Source organism: Micropterus dolomieu, linkage group LG07 (genome assembly GCF_021292245.1).
Source record: "Micropterus dolomieu isolate WLL.071019.BEF.003 ecotype Adirondacks linkage group LG07, ASM2129224v1, whole genome shotgun sequence".
Classification (NCBI taxonomy): domain Eukaryota; kingdom Metazoa; phylum Chordata; class Actinopteri; order Centrarchiformes; family Centrarchidae; genus Micropterus; species Micropterus dolomieu.
Genome location: NC_060156.1, coordinates 9,665,549 through 9,689,450, shown reverse-complemented (window position 1 = coordinate 9,689,450; position 23,902 = coordinate 9,665,549). Strand labels below are relative to the sequence as shown.

The following is a 23,902-nucleotide window of genomic DNA, read 5'->3' as shown; positions in this document are numbered from 1 at the left end:
AAAAGTTTAAAAAAAAAAAAAAAAAAAGAAAGACATAAATCTGTGACAATGATGTCATGTGAAAAAACAGCCTTTACATCTATTTTGTCCCAAATAGGAAGCCAAACAGGGACAACTTATTAAATAGTCTCTATATTTAAGCTTAAATCGGCCTGTCTGTATGCAGGTATGAATCAGTTTAAATATTGCCTGACATGCAGAGTTCTAATCAAACCAGCCTTCATTTGCATAGTAACAGTGGTTATGTGGGATTGGGTGGCAGTGTGATGCTTTTACTGCTGCTGTTTCAGGTCCTTTTTCTATCCAACATCGCCCACACATCAACACAAACAAGCTTGCAGGCATACACGCATTCAATTACAAATGCGCGCACACACACACACACGCACGCACGCACGCACGCACACTACTTCCGGGAACACTTAACACAACCCACTCACCAACTCATAGCAGCCATTTCCCATTTTCAATGGCAAAGTGTAACAAACATATTATTCACTGCTTCCAAGTATAACCCTTTCTTCCAATTCTCAAAAACAGAGCTGAAAGGTGTCAAAAACAAAGAAAGGTTGTGATATGAAACAACTAAAAATAGCCCCTAAAGCATTGAACTGGGGTGAAATGACTCTGCTGATTTGTGTGAATAGACCCATTATCTTAGTGAGACAACACCTCCAAAAAGAGTGCCTGTGCATAAAGACTTTAAAATGTTAGTACTCGTCTGCCATTCAAGGGTAAAGCACATGGCTTTGGGATCAGTTCCAAGTTCTTTTGTGGTTTAGACAGAGTCATATATTTAAAACTAACACAAAAAAATGAAAACATACTGTATGTGGCTGCTTTAGAAGTGATCCAATTTTCTCTATGTCCATCTTTTCTTGAGGTTACTGACAGTCTGAGGTCTGAGTCAAGATAGAATTTTAAACAAGTTTTGTCAGAATTTAAAATATTTTTTTACCTTAAGTTTTGTCTACTGTATATAACATATGTTCAAGTTTAAAACTGACGAAAGCAATGTTTTAAAGTCTCTCTAAGATATATGAGTAGATAGCAAAGGAAATGTAAATTTAAAATTAAAAAAGAGAGAAAGTCCTACCAAGACTATTCCACTGTTATTCTAAAGAGGCTTCATTCATATGCTTTGGAAGGGTAAAAATAAAATGCAGTCTATTCCAGGCACACACTTTGAGGGACATTCAAAACATCGAGAGCGCTAGGTTCAATAAGACATGGATTTTTAGTCTTCCAAAAAAAACCCAAAGAAACATTCACAAAGCAATACAACTGTAAAAAATGACCTTGTCACATGCACAAAGCTAAATGGCACTGATGACAACAAGCCTGGTCTGGTTGTCACAGCATTTCCCTGACAGAGCAATGTCAACTGACATAGCAGCCAGCCTTTCACTGGCTTTGACAGGAGAATAAACGACATGCACAAATAACTGCTTTGATATATTAAAAAAAAGGTTTGATCATATCTGCGCATCTACCTCCCTAATCAAAGGTAATAGCATACACATGCACAGACACACACTCCGAATGAAGAAAAAGCGTGTATTACCTGTATGACAGGCAGACAGAAGCTGAGAACGCTCCGTCTCCGAGCAAAGACTACGTCTGCAAGCCCCAAGTCAACGCAACACACTGCCAGACACACACACACACACGCAGCAGGACTGAGAGGGCACGGAGAGAGCAGGAGTGCCGTTTGGTTATAAAGCCGGCACCCAAAATGTGTAAAGCAAGTGGTTGCCACAGCAACAGACAGGTGGGCCACTGAATTGGGTCCCAAAGTAATTCAGACGCCAGCAGCATGCCGTAGTTTCAGCCTCTCTGTCTGCAGCCTCCAGCATATAGAAAAACATGACTGTGATGTGGCTACAGACTAAAAAAAAATATTTCCCTGATATGTGACAAACCAGAGTGAATCTACCAGTTTATAAAAACAAAAACATATATAATTTCTTATTTGTTCTAACACATTAATCCAGTGGGAAATAATATCTATCGCTATTGATTTTTGATCAATCAAAACAGACAGGGCTCAACCAATAGAATGCCAGACGTAGGGTTGACCAATGAAATGGTCCCTGCCACAATGCACGGTGTGTTCGCTTTATTTCTTGTAGCGTCCCATACAAGCAAGAAGTCTAACCAATTTAATTCATGCCCCACCCTCCACAACTTTATTATATACTTCCCGTGCTTTCTTTAAAACTTTTGTAATAAAGGGACAGTTATTACATTTACCAGTGGCCATATGTTTTACTATAATCGCTACATACTGTCTAATAGTAGCCGTATAGCACACCAGCCTCCCATCACATCAACAATCTTCAGTCTGACAGCCAGCATTCACTGTATAAAGGTCAGACATCTGGTTATGAGACAGTGGTTATACACACTCCACCTCCACTAAGAAGAAGAATTCCTTTCACAGTACTTTTGTGTGGTGGCCTGAACTTTATCCCCTGCAGCAGATTCCTGAGTGACCCCAGAACATTTCTTAGTTTTAAGTCTTTTAACAAATTGTAATTAAGTAAGTAAGTAACACAAAGGGTACTCTGTATCACGTTCACATATTTATTGCCGTTCTTGAATATCATTACTGTGTGTGGATCTCTTACTGTAAGACGAGGCTGGACCTGCCAGCCAGTTAAAAAGATTTAATTAATCACAAAATCAGTGTGTGGCTATCTGCTTTACTTTGATACATTTGGATACTACTTCCTCTGCTCCATTCTTGTAGCCCCCTTCTCAGAGGTGACTAATTTTACAAAATGTATTACCCTATATGTTTAATATTTCCTTAATATCATGTTTATATTTTATTTAATTTTTATTGTCATTTTGTTTCTTTATATTGTTATTTTCAGTTTCTGCCTTTGTATATATGAAATCTATTGCATCTTTCTCCATCTTAGAAGAAAAATCCTTCCTCTGTTGCACTTCCTGAAATTTCTCCCTTTTGGCTTTTGTAAAGTATTTACTTATCCAAATTAAGGGTCTAAGAATAGAGAATGTGGTATATTACAGATTATAAAGAGGCAGAGAGACTTCAGCTGATTGTTAAAGAAGAACTCTACTGATGTTATTGTAGTTTAATGCTAAATCGTTGGAATAATGTCTTAGTACGTAAAAATTGTTTTGCATTACATTAATTTAGGCTGATGCAATGGAGAGGTAGTCCAGGCTCCTTGACACTTTGCCCAGCTCAATGACATATAGGCCTACAGTACAACAGTCAGTACAATATCCCTAATACAACAGAAGGGATTCCACAATTTAAGTGAGCCAACCACTCTCTAGAATAAGCTTGACAACCCTTCGCATTCTTTCTATTTGTATTAACTTGCAGTGTTTATTTCTGTCTCCCTCTCTCCATTCTCTTCATCCCTTTCTCTTGACCACTTTCACAGTGTGGCTGACTGGCTTTTTCAACTTCATCTGAAAGGAAAGTCAAGAGGGCAATTTCGTGCTTCAGTAGTTCTCGTTGTGTCTGAAGAGCTTTTCACAGGGAATCAAGGCTCACCGAGTGCCAGCATCAGCCCTTCTGTCACCCATCCTGCCCCACTTACTCCAGTCCTGCCCTTGCTCTGGAGCAATGGTAATGTATGCTGACAAGATGCTCTGCAGACAAACACAGCTTTGGTTGCACAGCTGCTGATAGGACATGTAATTTGACTGTAGATGATTAGAAAACAGATATTGATACACTGATCATTGTAACAGATTACTAAAAGCTGAAGGAGAGACACAGTTTGTCTTCATGTGTAAGGCAACCTTCATTTGGAATTCGTTCATTTTATCAATTTTATTCTGTGGAGCATCGTTATGAAGTCAGAAAGAGGCTGTTTACAGCTTCCATGTCTTTGATATAGGGCTGGGCGATATGTCCAAAAATGTCATCACGATAAAAACATTTCATATCATTTGATATCGATAATTATCACGATGGATGTCAAATCGTTATTTCTTTCAAGTTTAAAGGCTGATTTTTGCTCCTGAGTGAAACTAATTATGTGGTTCAACTTTTCTTTATGGTCAGAATGGGACAAACACTTGATGCCAAACAGTAGATCACTTATGTTGTGATGTTATAATAATCAAAAAATTAAGTGCTAATTTATTTGTGATTCATATGAATTAAACCAAATATTTATTGACGATATATTGAACAATTGTTATATTTATACTGAGGAAAATTATATTGCGATAATTATCATTACTGTTTTATTACCCAGCCCTACTTTGATACATGCTAATAATGACCCAGAGTCTTTGGCAGTTGCTAATTATGTCGGCCTACTGCTTAAAAGGTAGCTCCTCATTTTTAAGAAGGGGGTGGTCCCGATGATCAGCAGGTTATAGAGTTTTAGACATAACTTCATAGGCAGAATTAACGACATTATATTGCTGTTGTTGTTCTTTTCCTACTGGACTCACTGGGGAAAAAGTTTGCTGATATGGAGCTTGAAATATTATAGTCCAAAAATAATCAACTTTTAGTGGTACTAGAAACACTGTTAGAAATTAACATATACTCTTGAGACAACAACCATTTTGATCATATCTACGCAAAGCAATTTGATGCACTTACTTACAGTAACGAGCGTAGCTATGGTGAACTTGTGTAATCTACACTGATCTCCGCTCACTTCGCTCCATGTGTGTATGCAGAGCTTTGCTGAAACAGGAGGGGAGGCGCTGCAGCGTGATGGCTCGCTCGTTCTATTGGCTACGTTTGCACAATAGTCAGTGTTGATAGGCTATTACTCGTGACTTGTAACCAGTCAGCTAGTACTGTGGGCGGAAATTGTACTCACCACTCTGTGGGCTCGAGCAGACAGAGAGAGGCGGCTGCATCAGAGCCAAAGGAGCGCATTTTTTAATTAATTAATTATATCCGCTATCTGTTTTTAAAATGACCGATGCAGATTATTGGAAAAATGCTGGATATCGGCCACGAAAATCGGCCAAAGGGATTATTAATATAAACACATATATAATACACATACCAGTTCTAAGAAAAAAACTTGAAACACGTGAAATGTTCTTGGAAGCAGATGTAATCATCTCACAACCACTGCTCTCTTATTCAAAAATGTGAAGAATTATACTAAATAACTAAAGATGTGCACCGGGGGACATAAAAAGTCAAAAGACAATGGGAAGCTACTCAAAAATACTGTTATCGTCCTTCAAAACTGGTGTCAGTTAAGCCCTAATAATGGAGAGATGGGAGGTTAATTGGGCTCTTGTCATCACATGCTAAATGGTCTTGTCTGTGGCACGCTACAGGCAAAATGAACAAAAGCCTTGGCAAACTAAATTGTAGGGGAGCCGTTTCCATGGTTACGCCACTGGTACATTATTGTTCTTGTCTCCAGGGTGTGAGTTAGGATGGGGTGGTGGCGGTGCGGGGTGAGGGGTAGAGAGACAGATTTTGTGTGTTAATTATAGCACTGTTAATAACAGTATGTGATTCTAGAGAGGACTCAGAGTGCTGCAAACCCACGCAGAAGAAGAGACAGGACACACATACACAAAAGCACACACAAACACGTCATCACTGTCAAACACAGAGAGTCTGACATACAACAACACACATACAAACCACATAACATAATAACACACAAACACTGTCAAATGTTGTGGACAAGGCTTACACACACACACACACACACACACACACACATTCTCACACTCACTTTCTCTTCACTTCTACATCTTTTAAAATTTCAGTGTGTAATAATTAGGAGGATCTATTGACGGAAATGCAATATAAAATACATAACTATGTTTTCAGTGGTGTATATAGACCTTACATAATGATCCGTTATGTTTTTATTAGCTTAGAATGAGACATTTCTTTCTACATAAACCGCAGGTCCTATTTAAATAGACGTCGCCATGTTGCGGCGCCATGTTTCTACAGTAGCCCAAATGGACAAACAGCTCTACAGAGCGATCTCATGGAGAAAAAGTACAAAGTTAGGTTTTTTACTGCTGAATTTGCAATTGCCATTAGAATTAATACATTTATTATAAAGTACTTATTTCGTCCGAGGAGCAAGTGAATGCGCAGCCATTTTTTGCAATTTGCAACCCTCACAACTAGATGCCACTAAAAGTTACACACTGACAGCATTACTGTAACATGTTTCCCATTCCACAATGACTATCCACTGGCTCCCAGTTCTCTTTTGGATTTGCATGTCTGCACACATAAGTGGGTTGGAGACGCATCACATTTGCTCTTCTTGCTGATGCAGTCAAATGCACCTCTAAGCACCTCCAGGGATAAACCTTTAAAGCATGGTGCGTTTAGTCTTGTATATCATGGGACAGATTTATATATATGGAATGCTTCATTTATTTTATAAAAGATGTAATTAATAACCTTGATAAAATAACATTTCAAGCTATATATTAGGGATGAAATTAAAAGAATTTACTGTTACTTGATGCTTCCTTTTTTAAAACTAATTCACAGTGAATCTATAGAGACCCATTTCACCAGAAAAAGAAAAAAACATATGATAGGTTGATAAAATTAAAACACATTATGATACATTACAGTTTTTCTTAATTGCTCAGACACGCTTAATGAAACTGGGATCCACTTGATCTTCATCATCAACTTCTTAGCACAGCAGAAGTCTTCTCTTACTAATGTGTTAACACTTTTTCATTTGTTTCACACATTATACAAAATAGTTAACACAAATCTAATAGAAAGTATATCTAATAGAAAATTCTATTAGATTAAATGAATGAATCGCTAATGGACCTGTGTGAGTCTTCATCCATCTATAAAAGACCCATCTCTGTGTTTCTATTTGCAAGCATGGATCAAAGAGACCAAAGGCAAATAAGGAAAGTAAGAGGCCATGGCAGAGGGGCCTGACTGTAGCACAATAAAAAGTTTTAGTGATTTGGGATGAAATTTTGTATTGGTTCCTTGGTGAAGACACAATGCAGTACGAAAGCTGTACCATAACGAATGTGTGAATTTGTCTAAGTGCATTATGCAGGTCTCACATGTCATCAGGGTTTGTCAATACTGTAATTAGACCCCAAGTTGTGCTGTTTGATGGAAAACAGGAGCATTTTGCAAACAACATTTGGCCAGCGGCGTTCAGTTTAGGCCTGTGGGTGAAGTGTTTTGAAAATGTAACTTCAGAATGGATAAGTTCGAGGTTCAAGAAATAAAAGAACAAGTGTAAGTCAAAACAATGACTTTCTAAGAGTGCCCTGGTGGTCCTGCGATTTAAAAGCAGCAAAACAGAAACCTCAGTGTCCTCAGCTTGAGTCCTGCTGGGAACCTTTGTTGCATGTCGTTCTCTTTCTTTCTTTCTACTGTCAACTCACTATTAAAGGCATAATATGTCCCCATAAACTGACTACGTAAGTCAAAATGATGACAAAAATTGAAGAAAGTGGGGCCTCGTCTGTTTTTCTTTTCTGTCTGAAATGGGCTTCCATAGAACCTCTACATAATTTACAGCAAATCCCTTCTCCCCAACACAACCTTCCCTTCATATGCCAGTGCAATTTTGCACAAAGTTGTTCTTTAGTGATTATAATGGAAAGTACATCCTCTTATTTGAGTCATCCATAAATGCAAGTAGATGCCAGATGAGCCTCTGATGACAAGTAAAACAGAAAAATTCTGAATATTATAAACATGTCTTACCTGCAGTTACAGCGTGAGCACCAGTTAGCTCCCCATTAAAGCCATTCTCCCTGGCAGAGTAGGACGCCGTGTGAGTTCCACCGGGTTGACAGGTCCTGTAGGCAGAGGAAGAGTAGCCATTGGCTCCATGGGTGCCAGTGGGCTCCTGCCCCCCTGATGGGTCCCACTGTGGGGCACCGTCTTCTGGCTGTCGACTGTCTGCCATGCTGGTGCTAGCTAGCAGCAGGGGAGGCTGGGCAAGGGGGTCTTTCCTTCTGGCTGACAGACATGAAGGGATAGAGGAGGGAGGAGAGCAGGCGAGTCATGGTCAAAACTCAGCAAGTCAGTATTATTTACTACAATGTTAGCAAAGTTTCACAAAGGAAAATGAACAGTGTGCAGACCAGAGGAGGCTCTAGGACACGCTGCATCAGTCACATTCGCAAATCTCTTTTTGTCAGTCATAATCCCTGCTGCAGCTTCACTGAGCTTCACCGTCAACAATTCTGAAAGTGCATTTGTGCTTGTGTGTGTGTAGGTGTTTGTGTGACATACTGTCCTTGGATGTTAGCGGGCAGGTGACAGCCACTGGATTAAACCCTATTGATTATTGTGTGTGTGTGATGACTCACATAGTGGCCCAGGTGGAAATCACAATTGGTTAAAAATGAACAGAGCAGACCTTAGACTTGTGTGACTCACTCAGGGTTGTGGGGATGTAAGGTGGGCTCTGATCAGTCTGACAAGTTTCAGTCCAAATAGTTTGTATAGGGTGGCCTTTGCGGCGTACTGTCCAATTGTATCCGATAATCCAACGACAAATATTCCAAAAACAAACACCTTGGAAAGGCAGAAGGGCACACTTTCTTCCTAGATACTGACAGTGATATCAGCATGCAATGCGTATTTGTTGCACTTTCAATCTCACAATAACAGCACCGGTATTGGCCTTCAAACTCTGAAATTAATTTGGCCTTGGTGAGAGAGAAAAAGACAGAAAGGAAATGCTTTAAAAAGGAATTCATGATTTTTGCAGGAGGGTTGTTGCCGGTGGTACTTCATGCATTTGCTGAGTAGCCTGTGTGGTGGTGCATAAGGGGATGTGTGAAGGAGCGATTTGTCATTTAGCTCTGCAGTCCACAGAGACTCCAAGACTAAAGGGAAGTCTGCTAGAGAAAACAGGAGTCAATAACTGCAGCCTGAGACCAACATACTGCTACAGTGAGCACTAGTCACTCCATTCACAATACATCCAACGCTACTGCTCACTGTCTGCACACTGAGAGAATACAACAGGGTGGAATAGAATAGAATAAAATAGAAAATAATAAAACAGTGATTGCCATGGGGTGCAATAAAATACCAAATGATAAGAAGAGAAGTTATGTTTAAGAAGAACATTAACTGTCAAAATTAACTAGCAACTAAGATTATGCACAGGACATGTTCCCCATTTACCTGAACCAATCGTAACATCTTACCATCACATGCTGTGATTAAGCATTTGTGGCAGAAAGTTAGCAAGCGAGCAGAGAAGTCAAAATAGATAATAAGCTAATAGTAATGGACAAATAGTCCAGGTTGTGCCACCACGAATGGCAAGACTATGAATCCACAGCCAGAGATAAGAACATCAGCATGCTAACATGCTCACAAATGACAATGCTAAAAAGCTGATGTTTAGCAGGCATAATGGTTACCATGTTCACCATCTTGGTTTAGCCTGTAAGCATGTTACCATTTGCTAATTAGCACTAAACATACAATTCATTAGGTGGCAAGTTTTGGTCATAAACCAAAGTATTAGACAAATTGACAATTTGACCTGATGTTGGCACTAAAGGTGGAGTCAGGGGATCACCAAATTTGTTGCAATTCATCCTGTGGGGTATATAAAGGTCCGTTCCAAAGTACACGACAATCAATACAATAGTTAAAACAAAAATTGTCAACTTCATGGTGGTGCTAAATGGCAGTCTGACAAGTTTCAGTCCAAATAGTTTGTATAGGGTGGCCTAAATGGCAGACAGTTAAATAGGCTACAGCTGTGTAGCGCACAGAATCCGTTGCCATGGTTACTATCCATAGAGCGCCTGCTGTTTACTCGCGACGCGCTTGTCTCCCTGTCTGATCATCGGAGCAAAGAGCAACCCCATGGGGCCAAGCGACGAAGTTGTGATTTTAAGAACATTCCTAAGACCGACATCTTCCCCAGTACATGCAGTGTGTAGCTATCCACTGCGCTACAGAATTTGATCGCTTGTCTTGCTTTTGTTTATCTACTTCTCCCACATGCTGCATCCAACATAGTCTGCCAACGCCTCCCTCCGCTGCTTGTTTGGGTGGGTGATTTGCAGGCTGATCTCCTGTGACGCATGATTTGACTGTATGTGTATTCAGAGCCAGTGAGAAACGGACTTTCAAAATAATAATAATAAAAACTGCCTTAACGTGAGATAGATAGAACGTGAGATATTAATTAATTAATGCGTTAACATGCACTACAGACCTCAGAATCAGCTGCCCTGCCAATCTCCCACTTATCTCTCTTTCTCTCCTATAATATCTTCAATATCCATCTGGTCAATGAATGGAACATGGACACTATGACATTTAGTTTTCACTGATAACAACATTCTGTGGGGACTGATATTGTTTTGAAATAGGCTATCAGAGATAGGCAATATTAATGGCGTTCACATTATCAACACAAGTGTTTTCCATAGCCAACTAAAATATCCTCTTTCCTTTACCTCAAGTAAATGTAGCTTACATTCAGCAAGTAACAGTCAATAACAACAACTTACAGTTTCACTCTGTATCACTCACAACATTGAATCAATCTTCCTTCACCATGTCTGTGTGTCACTGTAGTAACGTTGCTTGGCAGTGATGAAAGGTAGCCTCCCGATCACAGCAGGGATTTAAATTATGAAGCAGAGGAAACAACCAGAATGATTCTGTAGTATTTATCAATATTCTTGCTTCTCTTTGTTGAGTACATGTCTACACTGTAAAAAAAAATCTAAATCTAAGAATTATTTTTCTTGTTATTTGGGGGGGGGGCTTAAGACCATGTTAGATTGGCTTCAGCCCCCCTAAAAAAGGCCTACGACGTCCATGGTAATATCACACAAAGGTTGTGTGGAACCACTGAAATAAAATAACATAAGAATGGAGCAGAGGAGCAGAATAACATTAAACAGTATGTAAGAATAGAATAGAACTGAGTAGAATACGTGACGGCCGTAAGCCCTTGCAGCCTAAATGGATCAGTCAGGAGTCAATGGAGCTTTGCATGACTCAGCTCTGAAGGGAACATCAGTATGAATGAAGCCTCTACAGAGACCCCACAGCTCACAACACTGAACAGCCTCCTCATAAAATGCTCACTGTTTCTGTCCAAAAGCCACAGCGGTATATTTCACATCGCCCCTTAACTGTCACTGCCCCTTCCATTGCTTGTTGCACCACTGTGTCCCTGCTCGAACCTCCATTGAAGAGCACTCTCAATATTAAAAGAGTCATAAAATACAGAGATGAGACTGCTGCCCTGATGCTATGTCTCAGTGCTGTCTGTCTGATGATGAAGGTCACTTTGAGCTCTGTGGCGGATTTCCAGAACCAACAAGATCATCCTGACTGGTGGCCAGGCTCAGGGTGTCGGTGGTGGTTCATGAGGAGGGGAGGAAGTGTGGCCTGACTTCCAGGAGGCATGTTGAGCTGCTGATGACAGTGTTTAGTGTATGGTCTGTATGTTTGTGAGGAAGCATGTGCTGCATGTGCAAATGAAACAGCACCACCTGTCGGGTTAAAGCCTGAAAAGAAGGCAATTGATGCCTTACCAAGAATAATGAAAACTCAGCATGCTGGGGTTAGAGATCAGAGAGGCATTAGGGAACATTACCATGTGAAAGTATGCCTTTCTCATCAGCCTGAAACACAAACAGGTGCTGCAATGCAGTACAGCATCCAGTCACTACTAATTAACATGCCATGCATTTGATCTATAGTCAAAAACAAAATCCTGGTCTAGGTTAAGATGTAACGGTTGATAGCATAGAGCAGAGAATAAAAAACTAAAAAAGAAGAGTCTTGACAAGATCAGTTTAGAGAGCAAATGATGGAGACAAGTGAGGAGCAGTAAATTGTATATCACAAGATACCAGACGAAATATATTGTCCAGATATTAGACTATCCTTAAGGCATTGTGTCCAGTGAGAAGTAAGACTGTATGAGATGCTGATATGATAGAGTTAGACGTCCGGCGTCTCAGTAGAGAGCAGGTCTGTTGCACTTGGCAAAAAGCCTGTGGCACTTTGCCAGAGGGATGTGTGATGCTGATACGCTCACTCTCTCTGTGCCAGGGAAGAATGGAGGTGATTTTAAAATGATGCAAACACTATAACTATTGATTTATTTCTATTAATTAGTAATCAATCATCATTCCAACAAGCCTTGACTTTCTCTGAGTGGATGTTTTTCAGCTTCTTCCATTTTCTCTTTTAAAATAATGGATAAGAAATATTGGACATAGATTTCATACTTTCCTGATTTTTGCAGAAAACTCTTGACACTGCTGAAAGAGTGGATCCTTAAATATAATTGTAAAAATGCTTGAACACAGATGGTACATGTGTTTGTTAATGAGAGCGTACTGGTATTATATTGTATTATTCAACACAATTTTGTAAAGCATTCAGAGAACATTATGAAAAATAATAAAGGTAAGAACCACTTATCCTAAGACCCAGCACTTGATGCTCCTGACCTGCTTTTAAAGCATGTTCTGACCTAATCGTGAACAACATTCAATGCAAGTTTTAAATATCAGGGATCCAAAAGAGAAGAGGCAAGTACAGTATGGGATGGTTTGAATTTATTAATACTCAAAATTTGTCTGATTAGGTGTCACACTTGTTTCTTGTTGCTAACCGATTGGGGTAGGGTAAAACAACATGAGGCTGAAGGTAAATTTATGACAAATGGCAAGACGTGATGTTTATATTGTAAACAGTATCAGTCAGTAGGGTTGGGTTCCCATAGCCGGATCCATTTTGGATCTGGTTCCTGTCCCGGATTCACTCCAAGTAGGTTTGGGCAGTATGGCCAAAAATGTTATCACGATAAAAAAAAAAATCATATCATTCGATGTGAATAATTATCGCGATAAATGTCAAATCCTTATTTCTTTAAACTTTAAAGGCAGATTTTTGCTCTTAAGTGAAAGTTGAAGAAACCAGATGGTAACTGTGGTTAAACTGTGGGTCACAAATCTGAGGTAGAACATTCTAAACAATTTTGATGAAATCTATCTGTTTTCAACAAATAATTTTAGGAAAAATCTTTTTCAGTCCCTTTTACTCAAAATAAATTAATAGAAACATTAAGTGCTAATTTGTTTGTGATTCAAATCAAAATGCATTAAATCAAACCTTTATTTAACATTTGTCATACTGTTATTGAGGAAAATTATATTGTGATAATTATTATTATTGTTTTATTGCCCAGCCCTAATTTTAAGCCACCGCCTGTATTCTGCAAAGACTGATTGTGAGAAGTTCAGCTGGTAAATCTTCTCTCTAGCTGATCGTGCCACTGTAAGTACAGGCGAGTCCCAGTTAAACCTTTTTTGCATATCAGTAAATTAACCTCATTAAGTATTGCCATCCAGTCTTTAGATCAATAAGTCTGTTAAAAATCAGACTTAACAATCAGTAGGTTGCAGCTTTTATTTCACAACAATCGATATCAATCCACCAGGAGCCAGCAGGCGGCCTTAGAAAGATCAAGGAGATAATTCACATGCAATGCACAAGACCAGCCTTGAAGAGAGACAGCTGGGGTTACCATCTCCCCTCATATACACACCCCTTTTTACATGACAGAAGGTCCATTTGCTGAATGAAGGTTGAAGGCTCTGACAGCTTGTAAGATGACCTTAAAGATTACATTATTTTGTAACTAACAATGTACTTATGTTGACTGTTATTAAGGTAGCACTGATAAATTGGCAAAAGTAAATACAACAAGCTAACTTCCTCTCAGCTTGTGGCGGTTTTAGGGAGGAGCCAACAGGGGCCAGTGCCCCTGTAACACAGACTTTGGACGTTACATTTACTTGACTTGAACATTAAACTCAATGCAGCATTGAAGACAATATTTTGTCCTTGTAATCCACGTTTCCTTTGCATGGATAGCTTTTGGATATTGCTGGAAATTGTTCTCAGTCCCCCTCCTTAAAGGGTAAATTATTATCATTATCAATTTAATAATGCATTGCATTTAAGCAGCACTTCTCATACACAAAAAGCAATAACAGTAGCTTACTGATCCTGCCTGGACATTGGACATGCAGTCTGCCAAAATATGTACCCCCCTCCATAATGCACAGATGATGGCCTACTATCAAGTATTTTATTGTTTTTATTTTGTGTATACTTCATATCATGACTAATAATGGTGAATATAGAGAAGTTTTTATTTTCCTAGCAAAAGTTATAGTGGGATACAAATATTTTCAGACTGTATTCTTCCTGCCATAAAATGTATCCCCCCTTTATAATGCACAGATGATGGCCTACTATCAAGTATTTTGTTTTGGGTATATTTCACATCATGACTAATAACAGGGGTGAATATGGAGATGTTTGTTGTTTCCTAGGAAAAGTTATAGTGGGATACAAAATACAAACTGTATATACTGTTCATTAAGCCTTACAAATAACTGTTGCATCAAAGAATGTACTGTAACTCGAGCTAAAGTTAACAGGAATGTTTTTCCCACCATGCTATGCAATGTTTCAACGGTGGCTAATCAAAGCTGGTTGCTAAGGAACATGTGTGAGTGTCAGTAGTGATTATTGGTTCACATTTGGATTTGTTTTACAGTACACATTAATAATTCATATTTTCTTTATAATGAAAAACTAAGGCAGTGTGCGCCTCTGCAGTTACAGGCTGCCACGTACTAGCACTACTTACACATCCAAGTGTCACGAGTGCACAGAAGGTATAAAGTATAAAGGTTCAACATCTCTGCTCCTGTCACCTACTGCACGCTGGCAAACTGATCACTTCCCAACAATGAATCAGCAGCGACGAGGTGCATTTTCCAACACACAGTCGACGCTGAAAATAATCCAGTAAATATGTAGCATTTTTTAGCCTTATGCAAGGCTCTAGTGCAGTATTTTTTTTTTGTATCAGAAAACATGAAAAGCCTTCTACAGATGCTGCGGGGGGCAATTTTTCACTATGTCCTTAGAATAGACCACTCAGGGTACCTTTCCTGTCTCAACTATGTCTGTCTGTGTCTGTTATTTAAAGAAAGAGAGATGAATACACCACATATATTCATTAAACAACAAATTTAGCTTTATTTATTTATAACTAAATCATTTAAACCTATGGTATGTACAAATTGTACTTTTAAGTAGTCTAATGTTGTTTGTTTATGTATCTTAAGAATCTTGTTAAATGTCCTTTGTCGTTGTTCGTGTGCTTGGTGCATTTGTAACGGTGCTCTGTCAACATTCTGCTATTTTGGCCAGGTCTCTCTTGAAAAAGAGGGTTTAAATATCAATGAGATCATCTGGTTAAATAAAGATTAAATAAAATAAAAATAAATTGGATTCATGAGTTGAGTATGTGTTTTAAGGAAAACCATATCATGTATTTGTCTTTTTTTTTTAAAGGTGAAATTAAATCATGCTGACTGCCAACAAACTACCTGCTTCACATTCATACAAATCCACACATTTAAACTGCAAGCTACCCACCATTGATGTCCACTGAGCTGATAGAGCAGTGCCTTGCTGAAGGGCACCTTGACACCACTTGCCAAGGGAGGAAGAAGTATGACTTTCTGCAACTGTACTTTCTCAGTGAGGCACAATCCATAGAAAATAACTAATGTTCAATCAAAAGAGCAAAGATATACTGGCAAGCACACGAATATAGGTAGATTTACACACAGACACTTGCTCCACATAGGCAATCCCATGGCCTCAAAATAGCAGGTGGACTGTCTGTCTAAGACATAAATATAGTCCACTAAGAGAGAGAGTGCGACATTTTAAATTTTGATTTGGTACTTAAATGGACTCATCCCATAGCAAGAAGAGCTTAGTGAAGTAGAATTTTATGTTTTTTCCGAGGGTAAATGTTTTCTATTCCTCACCACCTTAGCTTCTACCAGCCCACTGTCAAAGTTTAGTGCTTGGTGAGGTGGAAATAAAAAAAACAAAAGGTCAAAAGGTCCGTCTTAAAACTTCAAATCAGATTAAAAGTTACAATGACAAAATCTTAACTTGTCAAAACAGCCAATGCAGGAAACGTGTACATTTTAACATAAGGCATACTGAGAGAGGCTGATGTGTTTGGTTAGCTCACGTGGAAGTTACAGCTCACTGACCAAACATTGTATTTTCTGTTAATTGTGTTGTATCTTTACTGTTGAGAGCTGTTGTGTATTGCTTTGGAGTTTTTATAGACTAACGTGAATTATCTCAGCTCAAACAGAGCGTGCAGATATTAGCAGATTGAAGGCTAATTACAGGCTGTGAACATCTCCTCACAACAAAAACAGCAATTAGAAAAAACTAAACCTAATGATACAAAGGTTTTGCTTGCTGTAAGGAACCTCTCTTCAGGTTTCATCTTCATTCTGGTTTATATTCAGTTATTTCAATACAAATTCCTCCCTTGTCAGTCCAAGCGTGTATCACAATGTGTGTCCAGCTTAAAGAGATGAAGCAGGACAGATAAACTGTCTGTGAACACATCAGCCATAAAGATTCTGCCCAGACAAGGTAATCACCGAGCTAATTAAGTAGTCCATTTGTCATTTCTGGAGGCTCTTATCTGCTTCTTGTTCTCTTCTTTTGTCTGACTTCTAAGCATCCTTTCACCTATAAATCTTCCTCCCACCTGGTATTTCTTCTTCACTCTTCACCTTCCTCCGCCTCCTGCCGTCGCTGTTCCACCTCCTACTCACTACTCCTCATCCTCCTACACCTCCTCCTCCTCCTCCACCTCTCTTCAGGCTTCATCTTTCCCCTCACTCTGCTCTCTCTCTCCTCATCTCCCTCCTACGATCTGAGCACTTTCACATGCCACCATCTCACTGTGTGTGTGTGTGTGTGTGTGTGTGAGTCACACAGATGCTGCATTGCGGGGCTCTCCTCTCAGGGCCGTCTTACTGCAGGAGCCAGAGAGCAGGGATGCAAGATATAGGAGTTCCTCTAAGTGTGTGTGTGTGGATACTGTACATATATGTATAAGCATGTGGCTTGTAAGTGTGTGAGGTTGCATGTTTGAAGATGTGTGCGTGTTTAAGAGTCATATTTGGGGATTTAAGCTTAGTTAGATGAGACGATTGGTACTACTCTGATGTCTGTACAGTAAAAATGTAGCTAGAGCCAGCAGCCAGTGTAAGTGTAAAAACAACAACAACAAACAACAAACAACAAGTTTTTTTGGGGGGGGGGGGGGTATGTCTGCTGGTTGCCTGGCAGCTGACAGAGTCTGGGACATTGTTACACTTTATTAGACATTTTAAATTAAATAGCAGCCAGGATTTGTTACCTCTGGACAGAGACAGGTTAGCAGTTTCCCCCTGTTTTCAATCTTCATGCTAAGATAAAATAATCAGCTGCTGGCTCCAGCTACATATTTACCGCATGAGAGTGGTATCAATTTTCTAATCTAACTCTTAGCAAGAAAGCAAATAAACATATTTCCCAAAAGATCAAACTATTTCATTAACTGTTTCAGCCTATATTCCACATTTCTGTTTAGTTCTTGTTAGCCCTGAGGCTGGTTTTATTGGAGCAGGAGAAACTGGAGTTGCTTGTGAATACCTGAGCCAAAGTAGTTCAGGGTCAGGTAATTTTATCCACAACAGTTCCTCCCTATAAGGCCTAAAAACATCCTTGTGATACTGTATGTACAGAGACTGTACCACTTTGTCAATAGTTCGTCATAGTAAAACATTAGAGACTAAAATATCTACAGTAATGGGGCTAGATTGATATATTAAAGTCATGTCAGCATTGTCTAGTTTTTTAGTCAACATCTTTACCAGAGTCCTTTTATAAATTCTGCAACACTGTGTGCTTTGAAGGAGCATTATGTAGTTTCCAGCAGCCACTAGCGGTGAGGTTCTAAGATTGCAACCAGGTGTGTGCTCGTACGCATGCTCGCTTGAACTCATGAGCGAGCATAATCCGAAACACTACCAGTTTCATACAGAAATACCCCAATAAACGCAGGAACACCAGCATGCAGGCTGTGGCTTTTCTTCAGATACTGCATTTAGCCGACGTGCTACATCGTTAGCTCGCCTGCTGCTTTTCAGTAACTATCTTTACTATCTGTGAATCTGTCTCCGGAGGCTCAGCAATGTCAGCACAGCTACATGTGATTGTGTCACACATAATGTCGCTCTACATTTGCTTTTTACTGTTACATCCTCTCTGCAGGCTAAATCAACAGTGGCACACAGGATAGTAACATGGGTCGTGTTAGTTGGTGTAAGTAATATGGAAAGCTAACATTAGCAACTGCTCGGCGTTAGCCTGCGAGCTAACATGACTTTCTCTGTGTTTCTCCAGCTTTACTAATGCTCACTTTGTTCTTACTCGACATCATCTTAACCTGTTTGGTCTGATGGGCTTCAGCACATGAACCTTCATTGTTGTTTTGTATCCTCACGTGGAGCCTGCGTTTTGCTGTGAGACGGTTGTTTTATGGTGTTAGTGGACAGCCCATTGACAATAAGGCAATGAAAATTTGATTAATTTCATTGAAAAACTTACATATAGTCCCTATAAGATGCTGTTAAAAGGACTTTATTAGAGCAGCTGACAGTTGGGAGCTGAAGGGAAGGTGTACTGTAAATGCAGCTTCAAAGGCTTTTAATCTAAGAAATATGCACACTTGTGATTTTTTTAGAATGAAAGTATCCTGAATAATACTAATGTTATATTAATGAAATAATACTTCTCAGCATCTTCAATCAAGGAATTATGCTATTAGTACTGAATGGGCCTTTAAAAACTTTTGACCAAGTACTGATAAAAAAAAGAGAGGCTACAACACAGACGGACACCAGTTGCTTCCTGTTTCACATGATGGTGATTCTTATTAGAAAAACAACAGCATTGGTTGGGGGGGTGGTGTTGGTGGTGTCGTGAGCTCTTCTTCTGTGTCACGTGCATGCTAGTTGTCCAGGAGGAAAACAGTAGAGAGAGAGAGAGAGTTGTAGGGCTTATCCGCACTCTTAGAAACAGTAATAAAGGCAATGAAAAGGACACAAAGTTGTGAACATTTGTCATAAATCGGGAGAATTGTGGGAGAGGGCAATGACAAACAGGAGTCTAGGTACGAATCAGTTTTTCACCACATTTCACTGAGACATGTGAGAGCACGCAGAACTTTGTGTTTGTGAGCGAAAAAACCCAACACTTAACGGGACTTGTAATGGGTAACTCAAAAATAGTATACATTCTTTTATGTTAATGACTCATTTCAACATTAATATGTTTCGAATTGTGAACCTGAGAAGACACTGCAGTCGTCTTTGTCACTACCGATCAACACTGGGCTGTTTTGTGAAAATTTTAAGGATCAACTGACATTTTTTAGTGACTAACACGTATTGGAGAGACAAGTGTATCATTACAAACATTCATTAGCAGCGTGGCTAAAATAATCATCTACTGTATTTATAAAAACTATGTTTTAATCAAGTCTTTGTAATGATTATCAGCCACCTCACTTTTGATTGTTCATTACTCCTCTTCCATATCATCTTGCTCATTCCCCATTTTTGCTGTTGCGTCTCATCCACTCTGCTCCTATTACATACAGACTTTTGGGTTCTCACTTAATATGGTCTTATGCTGCAGTGTGCAATTGTTGTATCTCATTTGTTCTGAATTAGCAAATATTGGAGGATTTTTTAAAAGTTATTTACAGAAAGAAATGAATGTAAATCTGTACCAAAATCAAAGAGCTTCTTCAGGGCTACCTGTGTGAGTTGCTTGTAGTTGTAAGTCTTTCTAAAAATGCTTTCTTTTTGTACATGTTTTGACCTTAATGTGCTGTTTCTGTCCAGCCTATTCAGTCTATTCTATCTTGTGTCTGTCCAGTCTTGTAACTACCATAGATTCATTATGATTCTGCATGAAATTAATAGGAAAAAAATACCAGCTAGACCTTCACACATACACATATATACAGATGATGGCGGGCAAAGAAACACTCATATCCACGATCCATCCCCAACCTCACAACCTGGAACTCTGTCTTTGTACAAGTGCAGAAAACAAAGCGAAGCTATAAAAGCGTGACTGCCTTTCAGCGGGCCTTGGTGCTGATCGTCTCACTAAAGCAGCTCTTCTCTTCCCACTCAGTACCCACTTCCCACTCACAGCTCCTAGCAGCCTGCACTCACATGTACATCCACCCACACAGCCATTTCATCTGCGGAGGTAACATGTATTCTTTCTGTCTCTCTCTGTCCTTTGTTGTAAATGTTTCTTTTTCTCTTTCTGACAGGTATTCACCATATCTCAAATTCAGGACAAATGAATGTGGTTCTGAACAGGCTTGCAATTACGCTGTAAGAAGGTTTTTGGCTGGTTTTGGCTTCATTCACTCATGTGCCTCGTCAGAAATACATTCACGTCCTTCACGTCCATGTAGTTTATTAAAGTAGCTATAGGATATTTAGGCTGTACAGTTGCATTCATTTACATTCCTGAAGGTTCATCTCTCCATTGTCTGACAAGTGAGATCAAGGTAATGTTACTCTACATTAAAAATATTTTAATAGAGTATTATCCACATTTTAGTTTTAAATAGTCAAAAATGCCTTGCAGGGGGGACAGAGATAACTCGTGCAACACCTAATTATGTCAAATTGACTCTTTTTTCCATGGAGATGTATTTTTTAACAGCTTGTGTTGTTACTTTCAAATGTATTTGGTATGAATTATAGAAATATATATATATATAGGAGTTATAATGCAGCCATGTAGCAGGTATCCTTACCTGGTTAGGTGGTCTGGGACTGGCTGATGAGTCAAGCTGGATGCAAAAAAACTGTCCTCTCTCCAAATCTCACAGGGGTTGACGTCAAGATTGTCAGAGGATCACCTGAAAGCCAAGGGGGACAGATTCCTCGTCACACCTGCAAATTATGAAAAAGCACATCAGATTAACCGCTTTCTACCGTGCATTATCAGTGATTTCCCTCCCCATTCAGACAGCTGGTCCACAAAAAAAAAGCAGCCCATCATAGAAAAAGGGATACCGTTTTTGTAATTATTAGGCAATTTAAGAAAAGTTGAAAGGAGGAGAGAAAAATGAAAGGTTTATTATGTTTTGAGCCTTTCTGTGAGCTATTCCACACCGATGAGGCAGTAGAAACAAGGGCTTCCCCGCACATCTTCATACAGCGAAACGAATTGTAATTCAACATCATCACAAATATAGCCTCCAAAATGACCATAAAGTTAAATCAACAGCTCTCTAAAACAAATCCTGAACATAATGACCTTCATGAAGGTAGGATTTATCGCAGGGTTGTTGTATTATTTGGCAACTGAGCATAAACAGCCGTAACAACCAATCATCCGTAGGAGAGTTAATTTGCATATAAACTCCTACAGTTTGATACCATTTGTTGTTTGTGTACGGAACCCAGATGGATGCATGGTGATGTGGTGGAACTGTAAATAATTAATCAAATAGAGGGGCACAAACTAATTACCAAACATCATAGAACAACACCACCAAAAATGTACCTTATCTTACAAGAAGCTCTACAAATCCATAACATCACAAATTACAGCTTAAACTAAAACTAAACAACTCAGTAACACATACAAGAATTGTATGAACTTTACAAAGGTAGTGGTGAATTAATTACAGAATATATTCCATGATTACTCTTTATCTTCTCTACTTAGATATATACAGCTGCTCTCTATATGTTGGATTGCTAATCACATAAAACCTACTATATTTGGTCACAGGATCCGTATTTAATTTCTTCAAACAAAAACGAATTTGACTGTTTGACTGTTCGAATATTTCATGACTCCTGAGTTCAGATGAGATTATTATTAGGCACACCTGCAGGCACAAAATGAGCAAATACCTAGAGGCTAAGAACAGATGTTCTGTTATACTACCAATGTTAAAACTTGCTGAGGAGCCAGAGCTGCATAACTCTGTTCAGCATTCAAAAGACACATTTTACCCCAAGCAGCACTGATGGCTGCAAGCAGATCTGAACATTATTCTTAATGAAGTAATTCGAGTGCATAAGAGATGAAAGTGTCGCTCACTTGCCAACATGGAAAACAATAAGAGCCTTACACAACAAATATCAAGTAACTGCCTTGAAGCAAATTAGGTTCAGGCATCTTAACATTTTAATTTGTGTGGAATAGGTATAGAAACACTGCTACAGATACAGACGCTTGCTTTTGTTTACAAGTGTCCAAAAAGCCTTTTTTATCTCCAATTTTCCAGGAGATGTAATCTCATTTTCCTCCACGACTTTGAAAAGACCAAGAAGAAGAGATTTGGTTTGATTAATTAATTGTCTTTAGCTTGTGCATACTCAAACTCCCCTTGTCATTACTGCTGTATCCTGTCCAAAGCAATCAGCTAATGGATGGTTCAGACAGTGGGTTAGTGTAGAGCCTATACTGTAATGGCAGAAAGACAACTAGTCTGAGAAACATGACAGTAATGAATGTTTTCATTAATTCCATGCTGACAAACAGTCCACGTGAAAACATTTATCAAAACTGCAAATGTGATTTTCAGCTTTGTGTAGACATAGACCCACATCTTAACAACTAAGTTGAAAAAATGATTCGACATTTCTAGGCGTACTTTTGCAGTTAGATGAGAAGATCGATACCACTCTCATATTTGTTAGAGCCAGCAGCTGATCAGCTTAGTTTAGCATAAGTAAAGACTGGAAAGAGGGGGAACAACGAAAAATCTGTCTATTAACACATCTAAAGCTCAATATTTCTACCACTTTCACACTGTTATATTTTGGATTAAACAAATGAGGAAAAAAAATGTGAAATGACTTGGTTAATTTGTGAACTTTAGAGGTCCTGATGTTAAGAAATTTCCTTATTTTTGGGCAAAAGCAACCTTTAAGCTAAGGTAAGCTCATTTTAAAGACTGGGCTTTAGCTATTTTTATGGTCTGTGTTGTAGCTGTGGCTAATGGTCTTTACTTAACTCTAAATACAGAATTAAAACTATTGGAAGTTTTTTTTTCAAAACAATAACACACGGTAAAATCAGAGTAATCTCTGAAATGATTCTGAAGGCCAGCTTTATTTCAACTTATTTCTCTTTCCACGACCTTTACTGCAACTACTGTCTCCATCCCACTTACACGCTTGTGGTTTTGTCATTTAATGTGCCTATCTGCTTCCCAAACAAAAACATTTCTAAAGGATTAAAGTCTGTAATAATTCTAATTTGTACTTTAATGATCAAGGTGACTCACTGCCAAAAGCATGAAAAACCAGTGTACCCACCGCTGCCAAGTCCTGCTAAAGAAGTATCGAACCTTAACAACAATATTATATTTAATAATATATATAACACATTTTTATTATCAGTTTTAAGTGGTGATGAGGGCTGCTGCTTTTCCAAAGGATCAAAGCTGAGTGAGTCAGCAGCATCATGAGCCTTTTCTTTACCATATAACAAAAAATGGCTTTTATTCGTCTACCCTACTGAATAAAATGGTGAAGTGAGAGAAGCAAGAAAAAGATGCTTGCACACCTGGCTTGCTAATATACAGGACTTGATTAAAAAAGTGAAAAGTGTTTCATTTTACTCATTCCATCTCTAAATCTATGTCCGATGTGTTCAGCGATTCAGAGGTCTGGAGCCAAATGTGCAAAACTTATTAAATAACAAAAAACTTAATTTAGTATGTTTTTATCTTTTTAAAATGGAGTTCCATTTAGTTAATTTGGCTAATTCTGTCAAATCTTTGTATTTGATCCTTAAGTTGGTCCAACTTATGAAATAAAATTGTCTCAATGCATTGGAAGATGCAGCACAGTGGATGTATAAAAAACCTGAATACCAGAACCAAAGATGGCTCCTATTCAGTCCAACAAGAATTGCTTGCCTGGTGCATACGCCTCAATAGATTTATAGCTT

General features: G+C 38.8%; 1 protein-coding gene across 1 annotated transcript in view; it reads right to left on the bottom strand.

Annotated features, from left to right (window-relative positions):
• Positions 1 to 23,902, bottom strand: part of map2 (microtubule-associated protein 2) — a 101,157-nt gene that overhangs the window by 31,896 nt on the left and 45,359 nt on the right. Inside the window, exons 5-6 of the mRNA XM_046054505.1 lie at positions 20,742 to 20,880; positions 7,703 to 7,960 (exon numbers count right to left, since the gene is read on the bottom strand). Coding sequence (XP_045910461.1) covers positions 7,703 to 7,907 — 205 coding nt within the window. The 5' untranslated portion in view covers positions 7,908 to 7,960; positions 20,742 to 20,880. The remainder of the gene's footprint in view (positions 1 to 7,702; positions 7,961 to 20,741; positions 20,881 to 23,902) is intronic.